This window comes from Tachypleus tridentatus, chromosome 13 (genome assembly GCF_004210375.1).
Source record: "Tachypleus tridentatus isolate NWPU-2018 chromosome 13, ASM421037v1, whole genome shotgun sequence".
In the NCBI taxonomy this organism is placed as follows: domain Eukaryota; kingdom Metazoa; phylum Arthropoda; class Merostomata; order Xiphosura; family Limulidae; genus Tachypleus; species Tachypleus tridentatus.
In genome coordinates, this window is record NC_134837.1 from 19,353,046 (window position 1) to 19,380,143 (window position 27,098).

Genomic DNA, 27,098 nt, shown 5'->3' on the forward strand with positions numbered 1-27,098 from the left:
TGAATAGGAAGATTACACAAAGCTGAAGGCTGTTTAAATTTCAAAAACAATCATATTGCGCATGTTGAACATACATTTGTACTCTGCCTGCTCATTCTGTTACATAAACTTCATAATGAAACATAGTGATGTGAATGCTTCCATAATTTACCATAAAAGTTGATATACATATATTATCTCACTTGTTAATTCATTTGTCACTTTTGTCTCTATTTCAGAATTAATTAATACAGAAAATACACTATGAATAATATATAACCGCACATACATTAGTGGTTCCTATCTTGGGAATTATGACACGATAAATATTCAAGATGCTAAAAGCAAACAAGTGTGTGTTATTACATGTTTGCAAGTTTTCATCCATATGTAACATGGGGCGCTGCCCACTTACTCTCAGTTATTGTCATCCATGCTGATCTGTAAAATGTGTACAAGTAATTATTTAAAGATGTATATATGTGCGTGTGTGCTCTTGTTTTTAAGTTTTTCATGGTTTATGAAATATACTAAATTTTCTAAAAATAATTGTTTACACTTCTTTCTTTGAATATTAAAAACATTTTTACAATTGTGACACTTGAAAATGTAATTTAACTTTTTTCATATTTTCTCTCAACTTTTAGGCTTCATTATATAGTGGGATTATACTTCAGAAGAGGTAATATTTAGTTGGCCTAAAATTTATTAAAATATGCAAAGGGTTTTTATCTTGATGCACACAAAGGTTACATTTTAAACTTTCCACTCTGTGTTAAATTTTTTCTTTTGAATTTTGCACAAAGCTACTCGAGGGCTATCTGTGCTAGCCGTCCCTAATTTAGCAGTGTATGGCTAGAGGGAAGGCAGCTAGTCATCACCACCCACCACCAACTCTTGGGCTACTCTTTTACCAACAAATAGTGGGATTGACTATCACATTATAACGCCCCCACAGCTGAAAGGGCGAGCATGTTTGGCGCGACGGGGATGCGAACCCTCGTCCCTCAGATTACGAGTCGCACGCCTTAATACGCTTGGCCATGCCGGGCCTATGTGTTACATATTATTTCTGTTTATTAAATTATTTAGCACATATCACTTCCTTTAAGATTTATTCACTTCAAGACGAATATTTTAACCAATACCATGTTCAAATTCTTAGAGATATTAAAACAACATATCAGTTTGACAGGTTAGGTCTTTACTACATATTAAAAACTTACATTGCAACCATTACTGTTAAAACAAAGAACCAATAAAGCACTGCCTATTGATAAGCAAAGAACAGAGAAACAAAGAAACTTATAAAATATACATACATGCATATTAATAAATTATGGGTGAAGGTACAGTTACAGGTTCAAGCTACACAGACATGTCTTTTAAGTTGAAATCTAACTGATCAAACTTGTACTAAGTTCATAGCTTGCAACTACACAGAACACGTACACATGTACATACATTTTTCCGTACTGTTTTTAATTATATGTTTATATATTTTCCAAGGATAGTAAGTAATGTACACAAATGACTTCCAATACACAAATTTAATTTCTTTTGTATCTATCTGTAAACTACTTGAACACAAATACTATGACAAAAGCTGAAATTCCAACTTGACTTAACTAACTAAATCATTATAAAGGCTTTCCATAATGAAACTTCAGTAAAATTATTCATTTATATAAACAACAAGAGATCAAAGTTCTAGCATTCTATTGTGATTTTTCGCATAAAGAAATTAATATGCAAACTGATAATGCATTTAGAATTCTTTCTTTCATATTTTAAATCATGTTACTTTTCTAATAACAATTATGAAAACTCTTAAATTTTTGTCTTTTTTTAGGAAAAATAATTAACATCCACTCTCTAAAACACTGAAGATTAAATATTTTTTAAGTTTCAAACATACATATATTTCTAGTTTTCTGAGAATTACTTGAAAAAGAACTAAAGGATATACACTTTCCTAATATTTTCTTTCATACTTACAATATCTTTATATTGCAGAAACTGCAACAAAAACGAGATTTGGTTTTGTCAAAAAATTAAAATATTATGTCACACACAGTTATAGATTGTTACCAGAAAGTCTTAAACAAGATGATATTAAATGATGGTAGCACTTTAGATAATGCAATTTCTGATCCTAACTATTGTTTTTATTTCATAAAGCTTTATGTATTTCTTTGTGGGATCTCTAATTTAGTTATTTGAATCAAAAAAATATTCTCTAACTTAATCAGAATATGTTTTCTAAACAATACTTAGACTTAAATCCAGGATTTCATTGTATTTCCTGCATGTTGTTTAGAAAACAATCTATTTAATAAAGAACTGATGTATGTAGGGTAGTCCTGGAAAAGTACTTACAGTATCTTTTGAAGGGTTAACTGAAACAAAATTTTACTGAAAATTGACTTGTGGCCATCAGTTGTTCTATTGCACATTTAATGGGCAGGCACTAATTGTTAAAAAATATTCATAGCAGTTGTTCCAACCTCCATACAAATGTTAGAAGTGCCAGTTTTAAAAGTTGACCTGCATATGCAAGATCTCAAACTCTTGAGAACTTATTAGTGTAGCAGGTACAGATGTGATAAAGTGGAATACCTGTGATTATAAAAGTAAGCCATAAAACAGGTCAAAAAAGGTTTACCTCCGACAAAGATGATGACGCAAATAAATGCTCAAAGCAAAGAGCAACATTTATGAACTGACCATGTATTTGCAAGGATGTCCAAACAGAAGTTCCTAATCATGAAAAGAGGGGTGTGAGGAACAGTGATGGCAGAAAGGTAATAAGCAATGTTAATGAGTTGCTTACTTTTTTTGCATGGCTTGAATGACGATACATAAAACAACTGGATTTTGGCACTGTACATCTGTTCAGACAGACAGATACTATACTTTCCAACTACATCAAATTGTTTAGCATATTATGCCCTACTCATCCCTATATTTCATTTACATTTTTTTCAGGATTGGTTGGACTCCTGCCTAATTAATAAACTATGTAAGTTTCTCTGGCTAAGAAAGAGATCATCTGTTTATAATTTCCAGTAAATTACTAGTAAATAAATTTAAATAGTTTAAAAAGTGACTTTTAAATTAATGAAACATCCCTATACAACAAACTGACTAGAAATACTTAACAGTGTGAAGCAATATACCACAAAACTAAATCATATAATAATTAGCATGTGCTGAATCATCACATGGGTACCCTCAATGTCAAACATGTTTTATACTGCATTCGCTTTTACTAAACAATCCCACTGTGATAAATTAGATACTGGATATTCTACTTTAATACAGTCTTAATGCCCTCTATTATTATCAAGATAAGCTAGACATAGTACTGTTGAATAATTTATCTTAAGTTTAGTTTGGTATTTACGTAAACAACATTATTGATTGTTATAGTTTATATAACTGTTGTGACAAATAGTTTGATTAGAATACTATTATTACACACACTTCTGACTTTTGAAGAAACTAGATTAATACTGTAATGTTTACAAATATAATAAGCCTAATACTAATATAACAAGTATATTAGTAAACACTCTTGCTTGTATACATACTATTTTTCTCATAAAAATAGTGATTTGTTTAAAATCTTTCTACAAGCCATCCATATGGCCTCTAAAAATTTTTAAAATTCTATTATCCAAGCAAATTATAACTGTCTATCAAAATGTCATTTCCTTCCATCTAACGAGACATTAGTTTCTTCTTTCTAATGCTTTAAGTGTTAACAAATATGTACAAAACATTATGTATGATATTCTTGTTAATATTTACTACAAAAAGAATTTCCATACCATATATTAGCTTCAAACACTTTACTACGTTTTTGAAAAGTGAATGGAGTTTGGGGCTCTTAACACTTTTTTTCATTGTTTTTTGAAAACATAAAACAATTACTTTTAACATGTCCCTCACATGTACAGGGGTGCCTTTACACTACAATTTGTTGAATATTAAAAATAAATTGGAAACTCCCAAAGAGTGAGGTTTTGGACATATATTTTTGAGTCACCTTCAAGACAAGTTTCTGTTTGTTAAGTGACAAGTCTCCATACCAGCTAGTACTTAGGTCCATCCAACATATATCACTAAAGCCATATTCTCAGCATCACTGATTAAGCAGCTGCCAACCTCTTATGCTCTGTTATTACCATTTTTATGTTTAACTTTCAACTGAGATATGAATAATTTCATCTACTATTCAATAAGAAAGGTCAAAGCATCAAGATAGTCGGCAGTAGAATGAGTGATAGGAACACTCTGAAAGCAGCTTATAACATTGTCCTACGTTTGCTTAATATTATCTGCCAAAATGGTTCCAAATGGTTTATAAATACCTCTGCATGTAATTTAAAAACTTGTGTGCTTCTTGTGCTTGGCCATTAAAGCTCAAAATACATTGATGGATTACATCATTCACCTTAGCACTTCAAATCACTTTTCACAGCCCTAATGGTAAAAGAGTGCAAGAAATTCATATGTTTTAGCCAATTAAAATGTCCCCCACTACCTCAAGACAAGGCCTATTAATACATATACCAAGAACAAACAAGAGATTAAAAATTCAACTGTTGTATTTAGTAAAAATTTTTGGCTTTCTTGCAATAATAGAATTCTATGATTTCCAATCTAATTTGATTGACTTATCTAGTATACAACTTTTCTTATTATTTTCTGTAACAATACAGGGTGGCCATATTCTTTCCCCAAAAGCAAATTTCAAAATTTCCAGAGCAGCACATATTCATGATATTTCAATTTCTGCTAATAAGTATATCTAATCAACATCAGTGTAATTTGTGATGTAGTTACTTTAATGGATAATAACAATTTAAGAGATGAAATAAAAACCCTATGACCCAAGCACTTCCAAAAGGTGGACTTTTCTTCTCCAGGAGCAAATTGTTTGAGGAAAGGTCCACATTTTGAAAACTTTCAGGTTATAGGTTTTATTTTTATTTCATTTCTATCAAGACTTCTTAAGCCTACATGTTCTTCTAACATCATGAACAATTTAACAGCTTCAGAAAAAAAAAGTCTTCAAATATGCACATTACAACTTTATGACAGTCAAATAAATAACAGCCTTACATTAAATATGCACATTATAACTTTATGACAGTCAAATAAATAACAGCCTTACATTTTATTAACTTACCATCAACTGTAATGAATTAGGCACTTAACATTACAAAACAAAATGTCTAATGATTGATCAAGATTATATTAAAATAACTTACATAGCCAAGCAGCATGGCTTGCACATTTGCAGGTTCTGAGATTATAAAGGGGAGGGAGCAATTCATAATTTACTTCTGAAATAGGTTTTAATTTTCCCCAAAATCTTGACTTCTATAAGATCTCCAACTTTTCTAAGTTTATGGCCACCTTGAAATGCATCATAAACAACCTTAAATCAATGTAAAAATGCTATTCAGAACAATACTTACATTTAAATACCACAACAATTTTCAACAAAAGAAAACAAATAAAAAAATAACATTAATCAAAACATCAAAGTGATATGATGATCTCTCAATTGTTTAGGAGGAGAGTCCTGAAGAAGCTCTTCTTTCATATTCAAAACCCTTTAAGGAAATGGTCTGACTTGATTTTCTATAACATAACTTCTTCATAATCTTTTCCATGTATATTATAAATTCAAAACAATGTTTCAGTTTTTTCTTTTCATATACTCTCAGACACGTTGATCTAACATCTGAATTAACGTTTATGTTTCTATAAGCTATAAAAAATAATAACCAGATATCTTATCAAGTAATATGATGATTTCTCATCGTACATGAAGAGATTCTCATGTATGTTATATATTAAAATTAAGGCATCAGTTTTTTTTCTTTTCATATAATCCCAATTATGTCAATGGAAAATCAGAACCAACACCTATTTTCAAAGATATGATTTAAAATGCTGTAACAGAATCTATTTTCATATTGCAACTCCATTTGTGAATATAGGCCTTTTTTTTATGTGTAGGCAAATTTTGACTTACGATAATGTTCATCAACATTTAACGAAAATAACACACTACTTAATATATAACAAGCTGACTATAAACAGACATGTTTAGGTTACACTGAACAGTGTTGTGAAACTGCAGTAATGCTCAAACTATATGCTGACAATATTAGCTTAACAGTTAAAGCATTTTATAGCCAAGAGGTACTGAACGTTATACTGCAGGACATGTTATTGTATTATAATATCTAAAGGCTATCTTGTTGATTTAGAACCAGTGTATCTGTAAGTCTGTTAGTGTAAATGGCAGTAATAAAAACAGATTATTAGTAACACATTACATATGTGTTAGACCATAAGTCTGAAATTCTTCAAATGGTTAGTGATTGATTTTCAGCTGCAGAATAGTGGATCAAAGAATGACTCTGAGTTTGTTGTTTTTTTAAGTACAAACTTTTAACTCTGTTATATCTTGACCAAGTTGAGATCTAATTAAAGTTTTGGACTTGGGAGGTCAAACCCTTTCAACTGATGCCCAAGGCCCCATAGATTAATTTACTCTAATACTGCCTAAAAGAATTTCAATCTCAGAGTAAGTTGGTAGAGATCCTGATGAGGAGTAAAATTCAATCTGGTATACAAGCCTCATGCTTGGTGTTGCTGGTGCACAAAAATATAGCTAATAAAAAGAATAAAAAAAGGTCTCATAGCCTTTTATGATGTTGATGCAATTGACACTAGTCTAACCCTGAATATTACTATTAAAGAGAGAAATAAAATACAACCTACCACTCCATAAAGCATAACTGGTTTTACTTGAATTAACACTTCCCCATTACAGCTTCATCATGGCAACTGATTCATACTCATATAAAAGTCTGGTAATAGTTAAAGTCATTAGCTTGACAGGTAGCATGTGACAAGTGCATGCACTACACCAAATGCTGTCTCACAACAATGGATCATAATTTTCAGGCTGAAATAAGGACTTCCTAGAGTCCATATATGCTGTTAAAAATAAAAGAGACATTCTTTACAGCAACAGATTATAAAGTGCATATGAGTTATTGTTTCAAACAAAGCAACAGAAGGTGAAGAAATGTTCACTACCTACTTATATGCACAGTATAGTAACAAAAGAAAAGATAGATTTGTTATTGTCTTCAGAGATGATGATGGTTACATACCTTCACCAACTCAAGAAATGCAAAAGCATTTAAAGAAAATTTTCAAACTGTGGTTAAAAAAATGAGAAAAAAAATAGTCTATAACAGTCAACTTATCCAACATACAACAAAAGATAAAATATATGTTGGGTCCTTTCAATGAGAGGTCAACCCACCAATCATTAGTGTTTCAGAGAGCCAGTCCAATAGAAAACCTTGCAATATAGCATCTGTTCTACTGGGACAACCTGGTTGGGTCAAGATAATTGATCTACTACTATAGTTATCACCTATGAGGGTGATATGGTAAGAGTGGTCCTGATAAAGAAAATTAAAGGTTTGAAAATAAGTAGCCCTGACCCAAGTGTCCTTTGACACGAAAAGCAAGACATTACTGTGAAATTGTTAGAGTGAAGCCTAAAGATGTTCTCTTTAATGAACCCAAACCATAAGGCCAAGAAGGACCAAAATACTGTGTAGGTAAGCATCATTGTCTGTGTATAGAACATAGAATTCTGGATTGTTGAGATACACACCCCATCTCTGAAGCAAATGATTTGTAAAGATATGACCTCTGGATGAGGTGATGGCAGAAGATGCCATATCTTGGCACTGTCCTGACTTAACCATCCCTTAAGATTAAAAAAAGATCCTGAATAAGAAAACCAGAGAATACAGTGAATTGATGTTTATAATCCCTTGATTACATAAAACACAATGAAAGGATCTCTTATTCATTTGTTCTCAAAGGCATGAGGGATCTGAATGATGCCTGCATTCCTAAAAATAAAAGAACCACCTGTGCTGATGTGCTGGGGGGGAATAAGCATGGACTTCTTATTCCATAATGTGGAGCCTGATGAGAGTTGGCTGAGCCATCATAAGATATGGTGGAAAAAAACTACCCAGACTGCCAAGATATTGGGTTGGAGCAAGAAAAGATGCCTCAACTGTGAGAATGAAGCTTACATTAGTTGTTCTGAAAGTAGAATCCAGATGTTAGTTTCTGAAACTTGATGAGGTGGTGCCAGCAGTAATCAGTTATTCACTGAATGGTGTGCATGCACAGGGCTAGGGAATGGGTTCACAAGAAAAATCTCATTTGAACTGGTAGAACCCACATGACACTAAAGCTAGTAGGAAGGTAAGAACCATGAACTGCAGTACCTGACCTTGTGCACAAAAAATGCTGAAAGTGGAGAGATACCTCCACTATGGCAATATGCAAATAGCAGCCAACTAAACAGAACTCATATTTAGGAATAAGTCACTTGTAAACCTTGAATAATCTATGTATTGATATAGATGAGAAAAAGCAATTACCAGACATTCATCTCCTGTTTTAGACCCAATAACCAATGTAAACAAAACCCCAGAAGAATTAGTACAACACTTTCTTTGCCCCGATACCAACCAGACTGATAGCCATAGATATAAATTTCAAAATCAGATGATCTGCAGAAGACAGAAACCCTACAGGTTGGGTGAATAATGGTGTTGAAGATGTGAACTACATGACTAATCCCAACTCAAGAGCCTGTAGCACCTCTGGATACAAGGATAAAGTTACTCTATGTCCAAAAATTCTTGAAGCCAAGCCCCCACAGACTCTAAAGGCATAGAATGATCCAGCAGCATTCCAATCAAGCATTGGAACCCATCAATACAGACATAACTTATTCTGGGTACCCATGCACCTAAATGCTGATGTTGTTCATGTGTTGGAATCCTTGACATGGGGCAGAACTTTAAACCCTGTTGATGCCATTAAAATTTGAGATGCTAATGACAACATGGATGAATATAAAGCTCATAACTGAACCAATGAGCATGCTAACAATGGTTCCAACTCATCAGTAATGAAGCTGGAGAGGTTCTGAAAGTCTTCCAACAAGGTGTTGTGTTAGGAAAACAACACAATGAATGTTAGAGTTACAAGGGTATAAACATACCCTGTCTCACCAAGGGACAATATTTCAGGTAAACTACTAACTCTACTTTAGAACCCGTAACTACAAGATGTAATATTCATCCACCTGCTGGTGACAGGATAAATCATATAGCTTTGGAAACCATGGTGGTTAACACCTAGCTGTCCCATCTCATAACTGAGCAGTAAAGCTCTCTCATGAATTACAGTGTCTGTGGATGGCAAGAAAACTACACATTTGTGACCAAACCTTACTGATATCTTGTAAGTGCAGGCTCAAATGCTACTAGGGAAAGGCCAAAAATATTATGCTCATTGTACCAACTTAAGAAGACAGCTCAGAAGTAGCTCATCTCAAAGTGGCCTCATTTTTTTTATGTATTTTATTAAAGTCTGTTCTGATGAATGTTGCTAGAGCAAACCAACATTGGACCAACTGCTACATTCCTGATAGGGAATCAAACCATAGACTTCAGCATTGCAAGTCTAAGATTTACCACTGTCTCACAGGGGACTGAAAAGCTAATAAAATAAGTGAAAGTGCAGGTTAACTGAAATTCTCTCCACAATTGCCCACAACTTCAGCCTTGGAAATCCTGGAGGAACACCACTGAATCAAATATATGTCTGTATCTAACTATGAATAAGCTCACTGACAGTCTCAACCAAGGGTGATTTTCCATATCCCAGTGTTGTATGATTCTAAATATTAGAGGTGGGATAGGGGAGGTGTGATTTGCCTCTGTGCTAAAAGAATCTGTGAATTTATACTGTATATTGACTTGCCAATTGTAATTTTTTTATTCAACCAAATACCTCTAATAACACTCAATGTATTTCCAATGATTGTAGGACTAGTATGGAGAAATATGTTAATGAATACTTTGTCAAGAAAAAGTGATAACATGATGAATGAGAAGTTCTATATAGGACCAGCAATGAGGGTGCACTGACATGGAGGTGTCCTGAGACACATATCACTAAGGGGAATTAAGTAGACTGGAACAAGCATGAAAAAAATCAAACCAATGCTTAAATGGGCAAAGGAAGAAGTCCTGGCAGTCAAGTAATAGCTGTAAATGGGAGAGGATGCGTGCATATTTTGGAAGTGAAATACAGACGTACATTATCAATATCCTTCATAACTTTGAGACTGTACTCAGATACATTTGTTTAACACTGTACATTAAGTTATCACTCTTTAAAACCTCCATGGTTACAGTCAGAATCATCTTCCTAGATTACACATTGCTATTTTATTACTCTAAATAACACTAGGAGGAAATTGTGAGATACATCTTAAACTGTGTATTACTAAGTTAACTCTTAGTAATGCTATGAAACAACAATCAAACATCTTCTACATTGTATAATGACACAGTGGTACTATTAGAAGATACACCTGTCTAGAGGTTTGTGTCAATCTGGTACTCATCAAACATGTCATTAATTCTTTCAAGTTTTGAAAATCCTCTTACATTATTACCACATCCCTACTTGGTTTTCTTTAAAGCAGGAAGAACCTTCATCAATCACAGACGACCTATTCATAAGCTTTCTGAACCTAAAAACACCTATAGATTCCTGAAATTAAATTATCACCATATAATGTGTTTTATTTTGTTAACCTTTCTACATTAAACATCATTAAATTCTTGAATATGGATACATATATTAATTACTGAAACAAAATATAATGCCATAATTCAGAATACAAACTACAGTTACTTAGTTCTAGCAACTATTACTTCCACAACAGAAACGGATGTTAGACAAGTTATCGAGGTGTTATTTTTGTGTTTGGCACCAACATACATGATAACTCAATTGTTTGACATTTACACAGGTGTAGTGGGCTGTTCCACACCTGTAATGCTTTATAATCTGCATATATAACATAATTTAAAAGGATTAAATGAAATACCTCCAACTATGAAAAGTTCACTGTATTATTAAGACAGCAGGTATATAATTACATCTATCATTTCCTATTACCTAATTATTTTGTGAACTACTTATAGTTACTCATAAATTTGTGACTTTACAAAATTCTTCTACATTTTAATAATAACCTAAATATTCCATAAGGTCATTTTAAGATGATAAAGTACAATAGTACACATACTTTAGTTGTATCTTTCTTTCTACATAAGTTACTGAGCCTTTTCATAACTTTACAAACAAATAATGCTAAATATGAGCTTCCTCTGATTATTAGCAAAATGTTCTGTTATAAGTAGTTACAGTTAGTCAGAACCTATTAGTTAAATTTTAATAAACACAGGTGTATTTATAGCAATAAACATGTACAGGACACATGATACTTTAAGCAGCATAACTAAAGTTTACTAGAGGCTTCTAAATCTTCCTTATCTTTTCCTCATTCAGACTTCTTTAGAAACTGTGACGAGGATGAGCTCCATGTGCTACACTACTTTGGAAACTGTGACGAGGATGAGCTCCATGTGCTACGCTACTTTGGAAACTGTGACGAGGATGAGCTCCATGTGCTACGCTACTTTGGAAACTGTGACGAGGATGAGCTCCATGTGCTACGCTACTTTGGAAACTGTGACGAGGATGAGCTCCATGTGCTACGCTACTTTGGAAACTGTGACGAGGATGAGCTCCATGTGCTACGCTACTTTCAGTGGAGCCCTTTTCCCTCTCCTCATCACTGCTATTACTTGAAATCGTTCTTCTGCAACCATTTTCTTCAGCCACATGAGCTTCCTCTGGTTATTAGCAAAATGTTCTGTTTTAAGTGGTTACAGTCTGTCAGAACCTATTAGTTATATTTTAATAAACACAGGTGTATTTATAGCAATAAACATGTACAGGACACATGATACTTTTAGCAGCATAACTAAAGTTTACTAGAGGCTTCTAAATCTTCCTTATCTTTTTCCTCATTCAGACTTCTTTGGAAACTGTGACGAGGCCGAGCTCCATGTGCTACACTACTTTCAGTGGAGCTCTTTTCCCTCTCCTCACCACTGCTATTACTTGAAATTGTTCTTCTGCAACCATTTTCTTCAGCCACATAAATGTGCTTCCAATTTGGGTTTACACACATAGTGCCCAATTCAGTAACAACTAAACATGTATTTTCATCATAGGTGGATTTTTGCATTCTCTCTACATTAACATATTCGTTAATTATTTTCTCACGTTGGCTAGAGGGGAAGTTGCCTGTAGGGTATCTTCTGATTAAGCCATGTTCTGGTTCAGATGATATGTTTACTGCTGTCTGGCTAGATGGAGTAGAGTTTTGAAAGTCAAGAGCTGAACAAAATTGTAAACCATTTGGTGCAGCCAGGCTGTTTGACTTTTCTAGTCTGACAGACCTCCTTCCTGAGGTTCTAGCTGGCTCCTGCTTCTCAGTAGAAATAAGACTACTATGTATCTCATTCTTTGCATTAGAATGATCAGAAAGGGGGAGCACCACACTGGCACTATCACTGTTACGAAAAAATTTTCTTTCTCCAGTTTCTGAGCACACTGATCCAGATCGAGAAAGTTTTTTCTCCAAGTGAATCTCCTGACAAGAATATGGTAAAACACACTGTTCAACAATGCATGCCTTGACTTCATCAGAATTATTATGAACATTGGTGAGGCAAGAAGTTTCAAATTCCACTGGATAATGATTAGCTGTGGTTTCAGTAGAGCAAGTAACAGAACCTACTGCAGAAGAAGTTAACTTGTGATTTTCTTGAGAAGCCAGTACTATGTTTTTAGCAACAGGAAGTGCTGCACTTCTTGCATGATGAAGCTGGCATGACTCCATTTTAAAAGATGTACTTGTACTTTTTGGACACACTATCATTTGACTCACATTCCTAAAAGATTGCATTGGTGACACAACCATTTCAGGACTGTTAGTACCACTACTGATTGAAGACAAGCTACCTTTTATGTTAGGATTTAATGACTCTGGATGTTCATCTATGATGTATTTCTGGTGTTTAAAAATAGGATTTGCCTTTACACTTACAATACTGTTTGAACTGAGGTTTGTTTCTGATGGAAATTTCAACATTTCAAAAGATGAGATATCTATATAAGAAACCTCCTCAGGACATTCTTTCTTTTCTAGATTTTTACCAATTTTCTTTTTGATCCTCTGGTGTACTGAAAACTTCAGCATTTGTTGAAGAGTTATATCCAGTGAATTACTTTTGTTGTGTGTAGAATCAGACACTGACAGGGCTTTTTTGGTAGTCAAAAAATTTGATGAATTTGTACTGGCTGACATATTTATATCAGGAACAAAGTCTATATCTGATGAACTTGAATTACTACTAGAGGGACTAGGATTTTGTTGTTCATATGTTGGACTGGAACTGGATGAGAGATCACTACTCCAAGTAGTTGGATCTGGATAAATATTGTTATCCATAATACCCTTAGCTGGTAAAGTAAGTCCCTTCTTCTTGTCTTTCTGCAATCGGAGTAGTCTGTGTTTCCAGTACTCAATTATAGCACTATAAGAATGACAATTTTTTTCAGAATTTTGAGTAGTTATCTCAATGTCTCTTGGTAATCTAGGTTCACTGGAAACAGATGAATGTAAATGTATTTCTTTAGGAAGTTCTTCACTTAAAGATGTTGGGGTATACAACATGTTACCATTGACATCTTCATCATTCAAAGCTAAATTGCAAGGAGTACAGCTATTCTCAATGTATGACACCACTGAATTATTTGGCATGTATGTAGAAGCATCTTCATGTTCAGCATTAAGTCTGCTAGCACTGTTATTCGAACCCACAAAAGAAGCATTTTCAACTTCATTTTCAGTTGTTATGCTGTCACTACAGATACTAAGTGGAGGTGGACTGCTGGCTATATATGGAGGTTCATCTTCACTACGAGCCATGCACAATCTGTTCACAGACTGGCACTCTGACAATGGGGTTTCTGTAGATTCCTTACCATCAGGAGAGGAGCGCAGTGGAGGAAATGTTACATCTTCCTGAGAGTTCCACCTACCATCTGATAAAGAAATAGTAGAATAAGGAGCTTGACCAATCTCCACAGAAACTGTATATGAAGGAGGAGCCTCTCCTGGAGAAATGTATGTCTCTGGGGGTTTCCAGAATGCATATGGTGGTGGAGGATCATCAAAAATTCCAAAATCAATATGGTCCTGACCAAAAAAATATTCTACAGTTGCATCATCTTCAAGAGAAAACCTTCTGGAAACTTGAGAATCACTAGTGCCTCCACTTCCACCATTTAGGCCTACAGAATTAAAAAAAAGGTAAATTAATATATACACAAACTATTGTTTAATATAACAAAAAAGTTGGGGGAAGTTAAAACACAAAGTTTAATTTCAAAAGAATCTCAAAACAAGGCCATAATAATGAAAACATATTCATTGTTGAGAATGAGATTATTATGGCTCTTCTTAAATAGAAATGTTCAATATTATTATTACAACTAAATACAAGTATTCTATGCTTGAGATACATGACATAAAAGCGTAATAAAAACTAAGTTATAAGCATAACAGACTTGCTCTTCAGATTGTCACAGGGATTGTTGTAACATTGACTCTAGAAAAGAATTACAGCCGTAAAATATAAGCAAAAGCAAATTAGTTAACCTTCGTAATTTACCTTTCTCTTTTAATTTTGGAAAAAAATGAAACAATGTTAGACTTGTAACATTTCACTGCTGTATTAGAATGTTACTAACAACAACAAATTAAGCATTTTATAATTTAATCAATTTTACACTGACATTTATACAATGCTTAAAAGCAGTACGCTCACTGCCAAGAGTTAATGAGGTGGTAATGCCATAAAATATCACAATTTCAAATTATAAAATCTAAATATTGAACCTATTTAATTACATTATACAATCATCACTATGCCAGATGTGGGGAGGATGGGTGTGACCTATAAGCAGGGGTATCTATTGGAAATAGATTTTCAATGTTGGTAAATGTTAACTTTTGTGATGATACATTACCTCTTCTCTTATAATAGCTATAATTCTACACTGCAGTAATGGAGGGACCCATGCAAAAATAACCTAGATGAGTTCTCTTTGGAAAACATCTGAAGTCATGAGTATTTGTTAAACCTTATAAATAAAAGTATAAACACACACCTATGAGAAACTGCAACACTTTTGTACCAGAAATGGAGAGATGAGTCATCAAGTTGGGTGGAAAAGAAGCAAGTTCAGAAACACCATATGGAAATTGTACATGGTTTACAGTACAGCATAGCTAGGGCATGCCAGACTCTACATTGTGGTGTAGTATTGATACTTTCATCTGTTTTGCAGCAGATGGAAAACCCCAACCATCTTCTTCTCCATACAGAAAGCAGAAGGGAAAAATAGCTTCTGTTCTTTCATCGTAGGCAGTGGTCATGTATGTAGACCCTGTACACATCTAACATCAGACTACTCAAGAACCTGGCATCCAGGTAATGATAAAATAAGGGAAAACAAATGTGATGATTCATTCTCAGTCCAAAACTAGACAGCATCAGAAAATTTTCATCCAGTCTGTGGTAGAAGGAGTTCCCTACCAACACATGAGTGAGGGCTTATGTTGACTGGTCCTCAGCCAGTTCAATACCAAACCACTTGTGAACTGACATTCAGGTAGGAGTAAAAAGGAGAAATCCAGCGAGAAGGGTGAACTGCATTCATGGAACATCTACAGTCCAAAACCAGGTGGTGTTGGCAATTTTTCATCTGTTCTGTAGCAGGAAAAGGACTCACATCATTTACACTCACGTAACACCACTGCCCTACTCTCCACTGAGTGGAAATGGTCACTCTCACAAGTAAGCCTTCTTGGTTCACCACCCTGGTAGCTAGGAACTGATGAGTTGCAAGAACTCCTGTACTCAACTAAAAGAAGTAGAGAGGTAAAGATGATCTGGAGAGTCTGGAAGAACATAACATCTTAAAACTGTGAAATCAGTGACCATGAAACACTATTTTTAAAGGCAGGCCAATTCAGGTTTATTCAATTAGGTCAGAAAGGATGGGCAGCTATCCAAATACTGCTTTATTCATGATGAACCATGACTAGGTACAATCTAGATCAGGACGAGTTTAGTTTAATGTGTGTGTACATTTTCTTATATTCACATCGAGCTATCTGCTGTGTCCACCTAGTAGAATGAAAACCTTGTTTAAGCACTGTATACCTGAAAACTTACCATTGTCCTACAATGAAGAGAATAGTAAGTAATATACCTTGAGGCAATTTCTTCTGGTCTTGTGGAACACACCTCAACTCAGTGAGCATTTCAGACCTGTTAGCTGCATGGTGGGGATTTAAGCCTAAGTATACACTGGCAGGCACTTCTCACTACTCAGCAGAATCATATGACATATGAAAGAGATTATGCAGGCTGGCACGTGGACTACCATACATAATTTTGTCATGCATTACCTTTACCATCTGGCTGTCCCTTCCTCATTCAGATATTGGTTGTCTCCTGTCATGCTTTTCCACACCCCTTCCTGGCTTTGACTGGTAAAGTACTTTCTATCTTACCTACATATGAATTCTTTCAGCTACCTTGGGAGGATAATGGGAGAAATATCTTTAGAAGAAGAGAAATTTCAAGAGATAAAAGAGAGGAATGAGAACAATGAAAAGGAGCATCACAGGTCATGTAACAGCAAACTGGAGAGAGAAAGAGAGGAATGGGAACAATTAAGAGGAGCATCACAGGTCATGTAACAGCAAACTGGAGAGAGAAAGTGATCAGAAGTGGAACAGGAATAAAATTGAGAAATAGATGGAAGAGAGGCAGGGTGAACTTGCTGGCTCCTTCATACACCACAGATGTTTAGGGGATAAAGGCAAAGTCTAGATAAAGGAGAATATGGGAAGCATCTGAAGCTCATATATCTGACCACTAATGGCTGCAAGTAAAAAGGAGCAAGAAAAAGATCTAAAACAAAAGATAGTGCAAAGAACAAGAGGTTAAGGATGGGAAAGTAAGATCATGGAGAAAAACATTCAGGGTCCAATCAAGAAGAATGGTAGAACAAGGGAAATGAAGAAGGTAGAAAGAATGAAATAGGACAAAAATGAAAGGCAAGTAGAAGGCACAATAAGAATGGAAAAATTAGAAAGTATCTGACAGTGCAATCCTGTAGTCAGAAATGGTCTACAGTGATAAGAATCAGTTGAAAAGCCAAGTGAAAAACTCAAATAGGTGGGAAACTGATGGATGGAAAGGGCAGAAGTCACGATGCAGAGATCAATGATGGAAAGTGCACAATCAAGGACTTGGGATGGAATGGCATGAATAAAGAAAAGAACATGTGAGAGAAGATAAATAGAAAGGTTGCATACATAAAACAATTGAACCAGTTCTGGCTGAACAGAAACCCCATCCAAAGCTGCCAGATGTGAAACCAATGACCTGAATAGTGTACATTTTGCATTGAGGTGAGTGGCAAAAGCCTGTCCTGTTGCATCCTTCTGTAAGACATCCAAAACTGGATCCAAGAAACAATGGCAACAAAATATTAAGGAAGAAATGGGAAGCAATGAAGAAGTGAAGTAAAAACAAAGATTCAGTTTTCACAACAATAACCCAACAATCTGCTGTAAACAGGTGCTATAAGTGAGCAAACTGGGTCAAACATGTTCTACAGCAATTGAACTAAAGGGATGATAGTCACTATCAATTTTTACAGATACTTGAATAACCAAGGATCAAGGAACCACCTTATTGGGAAAAAATCTTGTTTGGTTGGGAAAGACAGTTGGCTACAAATATTCAGGATGCTTGAATAAATGAACCCACAAAAGAATGTTTAGTGTTAAAATAGAGAGAATGAGACCTGATGCCCCTTGACAATTGATATGAAAAACAACAGTAGAGATGGTGACATAGATCTTTATGCAATGTTCATGGGCTATCAAAAGAAAATGATCTGAAGTTAAACATACCATAAGCAATTTCAAGAGATTGATATGAAGGGTTGAAACGACCTTGGATATCCAATCTAAAATCTCTTGAGAATCAAGAACTCACCTGTAAATAGGTAAAGGTCCAGACTAGGAGGAGGAAAATGAACACCTAATAAGGTGTTGGCTTTGTTCAGCCACCAGGTGAAGTCAACCTACAAAGAAGAAAGAAGGTCAATGATGGAGAACAAGCGACCTTGAATAGGACTCCAAAAAAAAGAAATATTTGCTTCTAAGTTAGAAGACAAACCAAACTGGATGTATGACTCTAATTACAGAGTATTATGGTTAATACCTCCTTAACAAAAAGAGAGGAGCATAATATTACAGTAGTAATATGTCTAGCATGATCAAAAATCTGTGAATCTGAACCAGACAAAATAATAACAACATGACCTTGCAAGTTCATGATGTGGTAATGAATGAAGAAAAGATAATCAAAAGGCTTCTAAAAAGAAGTAAATGCAAAATAAAAACAGTTGTCACAAACTGAAATGTTGATCACTGATGCAGTTTGTAAATGTTAATGCCAAATTGAGTTGTGATGATTGTATAATCAGTATAAAATTGATCAGATGTGCTAGGAGAGTGTATTACACTCTTATAGGTGAGTGGTTGTCACATGCTTCATACAGAGAAGCAATAACATGTTGAAAATGAGAGTTTAGGTGGGAGTTTCAAAGGTACTGGAAAATAAACATTCCTCAAATCAAAGGCAGCACAAAACTGAGAAAAGCTATTATTTTAACAAGAGATAAGTATGTATTGGAATCTCCATTTTCAGGACTACATAATCCTTGTTTTAAAAGAAGTTTTGATCTAATTACCCACTATTTCTAAAACGGTGTATAAAACATTTTCACTGCAGGTATAACATTACTTTTTGTTCACCTGTAATCAGGTATTTAAAAATGTAGTTAAAAACATTTCTTAATCTTCAACACTCACGTCTGATCATCAGTAAAAGACGACGACGACGGAGCCGATTGATCATAAACAGTAAGAGAGCCAGAATCAACAAGGAAGTGACAGCACTTGCAACTAAACGTAGACCTAGATTAGTAGCTGTCAGAGATGTAGAGCCTGTATTAATGAACAAAAATATACATTTACCTAACATAAAGTATTTGTTTTTGATAATGGTAAAAGAAAGTAATATAAAAAGTAAAAACATTAACTGTATGAAACATAAGGATATCTTTTTGTTACTTTAGTCTGTACTTCACAAATCCTTTGAACACATTAAAACCTAAAGAAACAATTCTGATAAAAAACTAAGATATATTTTTAGGTGTTGGATCAGGAACAAACGTCACCAACTCATAAATAATCAAAAAGAAATAGCCACTTCAGGGATGTTAAAACTTTTATGTACTAACCCCAGTCCAGTATGCATGGAATTTTTCTCTTCACTATAATGACTACATTATTACATATTTCAAATATATACATACCTATATTCATTATAATGCATTTCTTTCACAGTATTACAAAATATAAATATATAGTTTGCTACAATATAAGTGATACAGACATAAGATGTATCGGCAGGTTAACAGCACCTACATGTAAGTTATTAATTGGTACCGTGATGTATTAAAAATAATATGATTTCATATAAAACATACAAAAAAACATAAGATGTTTGTGCAGGTTATCCATTCTACATATATTACAAAATCAAACAATACTGAAATCTGTCATTTGGAACACTGTGCTCTCTTCAGTTGTACCTAAGAAAATTGCTAAAGAATTAACAATAATGAACAATCCAATTTATTTTGCCATAATGCAGTTGTTTCATCTTATATCAATAATGATTATTCTCTTGTCAAGTGTCATAAATACAAAACTAAATAATTGGACATTTGAATTTATCTATTTACAACTCATTAAACAAGTAATGCATGTGTTCATAAATCATGTCAGATGAATTAGCCTATCACTGATAAACAGGCTACCAAAACGACAAATATTTCAGTAAGAGTGAATTTTTAAATATTTAAAAGAAAAATAACAAAAAGTAATATTTTTGAGAATTTTATTAATTAAATACACACTTGAGTTTTACACTAATGTACATATTTTATTTAAGCAGAAATACACTAGTCCTGGACTAATGCATATGAAATTCACAGTGGCCCTTACTTAATTTTCTTTAGTCCTGAGCACAGAGCTAATGGAGTTTTTCACAGCCCTGCACCAATTTTCCTGACCGTATTGTCCAAAACGTATTTCAAAGTAAGTTTCTATAACTTGCTTCACAAAACTATGAAAGGAGTTAAATTTTATCCTTAAAAATATTTTTGCCCTTTGACACAATTTATAACCTATGTTTGAGCCTTAAAAAGTGTAATATCAACTACATACAAATTTGAAATTTTGTAACACAATAAACATATGATATTCTCTTTTACATTAGTAATTTTTGAAGTTTCAGATATGCAGTAAGTATAAAAACACAAATAATATGCTTTTTGTTGCATGTCTAGATATAAACCAGGCACTGGAAAATCTCTTGGCCCCTAATAATGAAAATGATAAAATTAAACCATATTTGAAAGTGTGGTGATTTTGTGGGTGTAATTAAAAATGGAATATTAATTCTATCAATTTAATGTTCACACTTTTTCTGTTAAAATGCACACTAACAGAAATTCCATATTGAGCTAATAATGCATTTCCATTTGATGTATTGAAGTGCTCTGGAAATTGGTATTCTGGTCAACAATTCTCATGTATGCAGAAACTGATTAAAGCAAACCTTGATATAAACTTAGTCATATTAAAACAGGGTTAAACTGTCTAAATTCCACCAAAATTCTAGAGCCAGAATTAGATGTATCATCATCAAAACATGAATAGATGAATTTACCAAAAAGCAAGATATAATTTCTTAGTGTTTATCGGTCAAAGTACTTGGTTCTTATAAGAACAGCTTTATTAGGATTTCCAGTTTTAGCTCTCACAGAATGTTACTTTTCAATTACTGGTAATAAATTTCATTAGTTCTTTAGAAAATAATTTTAAATAACTTGAAGAGACAAACTTTATTTTTAATCTCATTTCTTAACTCATATGAAACTTTAAAATGTACCTATACACATATAGTTTCAATACTATGATATTATTTCAGAAAAGGTAACAAAATTTACTGAATGATTCTAAATAAAATTACAAGTTTTAATTAATATCTAACTGTATACAAAACATTTTCACAATAAGAACAAAATATTCTAATGCATGTATCACCAGTACTTAATGTTAATGTCTGATGTTGTTGACAAACATTAAAGTTGATTCCAGATACAGCAGAGCTATTAAAAAAATAAGAAGACTACAAATTATTCACAAAGTTAAAAGAACCAAAGTTCTTGGTTGAGCATTTAGATTATTTTCATATATTGATTGCATGTGATATAAAAACTTAGAGATTCCCAAAACATTACACACTATCATCCTTCAAATACTTGTACTTCACTAATAATTTCAACTTTAAAGGTCAGTTCCACATGACATTCATACAGCATATGCACTGGACTTTAAACCTTTGACTTCTGAAATTGTAATTATATGTTCAATTATTGCTTTTACAAAAAACATATATACCCAAAATTTTAATATTAAATTGTAGCTTTTTAAATACAAAAATAACAAAGAGCTATTACCTCATGCTGCTACAACAAAATTGTTATACATCTCACAAGCCACCCTTGCATATATTAACAAGTATTGCTCCAGATCATGATGTAATTATCATTACACTGTAGCACTCCATAAGTAGGAAAGTGACTCATCCTTGAGCCCATGAATGCAAGCAATTAAAGAAAAGGCTCAACCTTGAGGAATGTAAAAAAATGCATCAAAGTGTGGGTGGTAAGAGTTGTGTAGAGAGCCAAATATCTGAAACACATTTTCAGGTTAGGAAACTGTTAATAAAAGAAATGCTTAGTCACCACTTTGCACAACAGAGATAGAAACTTACATTTAAATTGGTGGATGGTCTAGTGCTGATAAGGAAATTACAAAGATGAGCTCCTTTCTGAAAACATAGCATCATAAAGAGAAATCTGATGCAGCATGCCACCCAATAGGGGAGGAAGACTTAACGTACTGAGGTATAACTCAGTGGTGAAGGATTGAATCCATCTAAAGCAATGAATATTATTTGCCCAACAGAGGTGGTAGAGTAAAATATGTTGTCAATATAATCTTTGTAATGGTATTAAAGTGTTGCACAAGTGGGTAGAAACGAAGATTGCCAAACTGGAATTGCAGGGAGAAAATATTCCAGACATGCATTCAAAGGAGAAACCAAAACTCATCCAACCAGTCCAACTACCAGGAATGACTCCATTCATAGTTTAGTAACCTGTAATACACTTTCAGGTCACAACCCCAGTCCTACTTCACATTGAGGGTTGTGTTCACTCTGTTTCATATCAGGTATTTTACACTAATCCAACAGGGAAACTCTTCATGTCAACTTCCCTAGCAACTTGTTCACTAGAAGAAGTTAAAGAGAAGAATAAATTTAAAGAAAGAAATGTGTTCAATAGAAACATCTACTGCAAAGCTGGAGATTCTTGGATTTGTAACAAGAAAAGATGGCCCTTCATGTTGAGTGGAGTCACAAAAGAATTGATGAAAGGTCTCTCAGAGTGGAAAAAAAATCAACTGAAACAATGGAAAGACCACTTCATGGGAAGAATCTGGTATCAGCAAGACAGTCAACTTGCCACCAGGGTCAAAGCTCCTAGGACATAACAGGTTGACAATGTAAAGTAGTGGTCATCAGCCCAAAAAGAAAATCCAAAGATAGAAGGCAGAGGACATAAGGTTGAATGCCCCCTTATTGATTAATTAAAGACAACAGTGACCTCATTCAAATGGATTATCATAAGATGACCAGAAAAATTAGAATGAAGATGATGAAAAACTTGAAAGAGCAACCAGTTCCAGAATATTGATATGAAGGAACTGCTGTTCTGGAAGTCATACCCCATAAGAGGTGTGTGTGTCTAAGACTGCCCCTACCCAGGAAGAGAGATATCAGTGAACACACACACATCCAGATGAAGTAAGCACAAAAGGATGACCAGTGTTATGTGGGAATACCAAGCCACCATAACAATGAGAAGTGAAGAAATGAAGGTAGAGATACTAGAAGTGACAGGGAGTTACTGACTGGCCATATCACACTAAAGAGGATGCACATGGATCTAACTGAGGGAAACAATGAACTAGAGTGATATCAAGATCGCCAAAAAGTGATAGAACCTTTCAAACAGAAAGAGCAACAGACAAGAAAGCTACTTAGTATAAAAACTTAAGAGATGGTTGAGCCCACCCTATACACAAGGTGAAAAAGACTCAAAGGTAAACCAGATACTGAGTGTAGGTCTAGATGTACTTGAAGAACTTGACCAATTAACCCAAACAAGATACATCCTAAAAGAGTATGGAAGTTCCTGTTATTGAAGCTTTTTAGGATGAAGCAAGAAAATGCCAACTGTTCATACAGTAGTGCAAATGGAAACCTAAGAAATACAGATGTCTTGAAAATGCTCTCATTACCAAATTGAAAACATATAGGTCTGTAGCTAACCCAAAGGGAAGTGTGAAAAAATGGCTAACAAAATAAAATGATGGGCTAATGGATACATTTGGATTAAAAAAAAAGTATCTTTAACACCAACTATAATCATGCATAAGCCCAGAGAGAAGAAGTACATCAGAGTGAGAAAACCATTCAATTGGTTCAAGAATGAAAGATCTATGACTAAGTATTAATCTCCTGTTTTCTCTGAAATGAAAAAATAAATGAATAAAAACTCTTATAAAGGTTAAGAAAATGTTCCAGAACATTCATAACATGAAGAAAAGACAGAGCCCCCTCTAGGTACTGAAGGTGAATGGGATTTTGGACAGTAAAAAGACAAATGAAAAAGAAGGAAGAGGAAGATAAGTGTGAAAAACTAGGGTTAGTCCATGATGAAATACCTGTGTTATCCAAAGATCATGTGCAAAGGGAATTCACAGGCAAACAAAGAAGGAAAGCCAAGATCTCACAAAAATAAACCTGAGAGTTGTTTCCCAAAGCAAGTCACTTCTGTGATCCTCCGCAGGGTAGAATATCAAGAAGAAAGAGAATGAGGAACAAGAAAGGGAGCAACACTGCAAGACTCACAAACCTATTGGAGCCCCTTGACCCTGGAAGGAAAACATTTAAGAAAGAAAAGTAATATCAGAAAACTATTGATGAGCAGTCTCAGTTCAATTTTATAAAGTGTAAGAAATAAAACAAAAACCTCATCACAGAGGGAGGCTGCTAAATGAAGGTCCCCAAGATAAAACAGAGAGGCAAACTCCAAAAGTAATTATCTCAACCATGCATATCCCACAAACAAAGAAACCAAGTCAACAGGAATACTGCAAAAGAAAAGCCTAAAACCAAAATGGCAAACATGCAGGAATGAATGTAATCAGTGAAGCTGTAAATGTCATGATGTAAACACTCTGAGAACAAAGGAGCAGAGAAAGAGCATGATGAAAACTAAAGACAGTAAGAGACAAAGAAAGGGGAAACTCAACTAAAAAGAAAGTTGAGGGACTGATCTGTAGGAAAGTAAATGAATCATCATCAAAAGCCATAGCAAAAGTGTCAAAAGGAGAAAAAGGGTATGACTACTCAGGTTCAGTGTGCAGCTGAGACAAAAAGCATCAACAGGAACACTAATGTCAGGGAAGAAAGGAAAGAAATGACAGTAAGAAGGAGACTCAAGCAGTAACATAGTTCAAGACTCATCAAAACAAATTGGAGAGACTGAAAAATGTCTCATACCTGAGTAATCAAAGCAGCAAAGGACAAAGGTGGGGTTACCTGTTTCTCATCTGGAGTAAAAGAATCAGAAGCAAAAGCAGGCAGTGTACATAGCTGATTAAATTGTTAAAGCAAGAGGAAGGCTCAGCCAAAACAATAGAAAAAAAGAGGTGAAAAAAATTACATACAATATAAAGAAGGTAGAATACAATGATCTATAGAACATTTTCTTTAATATGTTAACTAGCAGCAAGTGAAGCTAAAAGTAAAAGTAGTATAACACAATCTAGGAAAAGGAGACAAAGGTTTAAATCAATATTAAAGAACAAAAGGAGATGAAAAGTCTATAATTACAAAAAACAGACAATTTGAAACAAGTCCAAATACAACCAATGTCAAGGAAAGAAATGAACCTTTTTTTTTAAATGCTCATGGGGATTACATCACATGTCCATATCCTCATGATGGAGAACTATAATAAAAATGATTATTGTATCATAAGCTAGCACAATACATATTACTATGAGTAGAGGTCAAAGCTTGTGTTGTGCACAAAAATCTTCACAGTGATGCGATATAGGAACTCTTTGTTATGTAGGATGGTGAAACAATGTTCCTGGAAATATAAGCATGCACTGTAAACACATTTCATTAACATAATACAGTGAAAAATCAGTTTTACTTACCATCATAAGCTGGAAAACTGCTATTTTTACCTGGAAAATGGGCAAAGTTTTCATCATTACAGACAAACTGGCAGCATTTGTCATCTTCAGCATGATATTTTTCACAATCTTTTGGTGGAGAACAGAAAACAGAAATACACATTTCTGGCATTCCTCTTAAGCAGGTACATTGTGTACAAGGATCACTCTCCATTGGGAAATATCTGTCACCATAGCGAATTGTATCACCTTGACGATCAAAACAGGTTGCCTCATCCATTATTAAGCCTGAAAAATATTGATATAACACTCTAAAATCAATCTAAGTATTAAGTAATCTATTAAATATTCTTACATGAATATCTGACAGACAGAAATAAACGATTCAGCAACAACAATTAAATATACTCACTGGATTACAAATCAGGAACCTATATATGTAAAAATGGCTCGTTTGGGTTGAGAAAATGTTTTATGTAGAGGAGCGAACAACGTTTCGACCTTCTAAGGTCATCGTCAGGTTCACAAAGGTTCTTTCTCAACGAGCTGTTTTTACATATATATTTTTCTCTACAAGTGAGTTTTCTCGACATCACTGATTATTAAATCAGGAACCAACTAACCTACCTATGGAAGACAAACATTTCATTTTTACTTGCAAATAATTCTCCTAGCCTAAAAGTACTTGGCTTACTGATTTAATTTTTATTTGTGATCTCTCTGCACTTTAACTATATACTATACAACTAATTACTATAAATTTATCCATTAATCTATGTAACTATACTATACAACTATATATAAATTCTGACAAAAGCTGCACTCCAACATATTAAGAGTAATAAGCAACTTAAGATGATTGTTTGATTACATTCTTGCTTACTTCAATGAACATGCAAATACAAAATGATGTCAGAGAAGACATGGGTATAAGAAATCAACTAAACACAAAGATATAATACCCTGTAACCTGAGTGCTTTTGAAAGGTAAATCATTTTCCTTCATTCAGTTTGCACTTGAAGAAGAAAGGTTCACATTTTGAAAGCACTTGGGTTAGAGGGCACTGTATCATCATATATGCAACACGTACACTTGATAATTCAGTACCACTATACCTATAAATGAAAGATTACAATTTCATTATTCTCATTACTTTAAAATCACTTCTGTTTTATGTAAATGTTATATTATAGGTTGAAACCTCTATGCCCTTTGATGGAATTAGGATAAATGAATCTGTAGGATACAGTTTTTTAGGGGAGCAAACTCCATGGAATAGATGGTCTGCATCTGATTGAGAGAGGAGTTTGTTTTTTTCTTACAAAGGTTTATGACAGAATGAATGTTAATTTAGAAGTATATGAAAAAAATACAGTTTCTAATATAGTCGATTACAATTATGTTGGTATGGTCAGATTGACTGATTAGAATAAAAAAATAGTTCAGAAATCATAAGGAGTTACAAAAAGGCTTAATTCGAATCTTCATCTTATAGGCACAGGGTTAAATGCTATTATTCAAATATTACTAATCTAAGAAATAAATGGA

At 33.9% G+C, this 27,098-nt stretch overlaps 1 protein-coding gene across 9 annotated transcripts in view; it reads right to left on the reverse strand.

The window, feature by feature from the left end:
* Positions 1 to 1,162: 1,162 nt before the first annotated feature.
* LOC143239762 (uncharacterized) overlaps positions 1,163 to 27,098 on the reverse strand; it is a 59,670-nt gene continuing 33,734 nt past the window's right edge. For 7 of the 9 annotated variants that reach the window (XM_076481235.1, XM_076481232.1, XM_076481237.1 and 4 more), the window contains 3 exons: positions 25,571 to 25,837; positions 19,010 to 19,144; positions 1,163 to 14,340 (listed from right to left, as the gene is read on the reverse strand). In XM_076481235.1, the coding sequence (XP_076337350.1) occupies positions 11,960 to 14,340; positions 19,010 to 19,144; positions 25,571 to 25,837 (2,783 nt within the window). In that variant the 3' untranslated portion in view covers positions 1,163 to 11,959. Of the gene's footprint in view, positions 14,341 to 19,009; positions 19,145 to 20,209; positions 25,532 to 25,570; positions 25,838 to 27,098 lie in introns of those variants that run through there. The other 2 variants (XM_076481238.1, XM_076481239.1) reach the window with 2 other exon arrangements.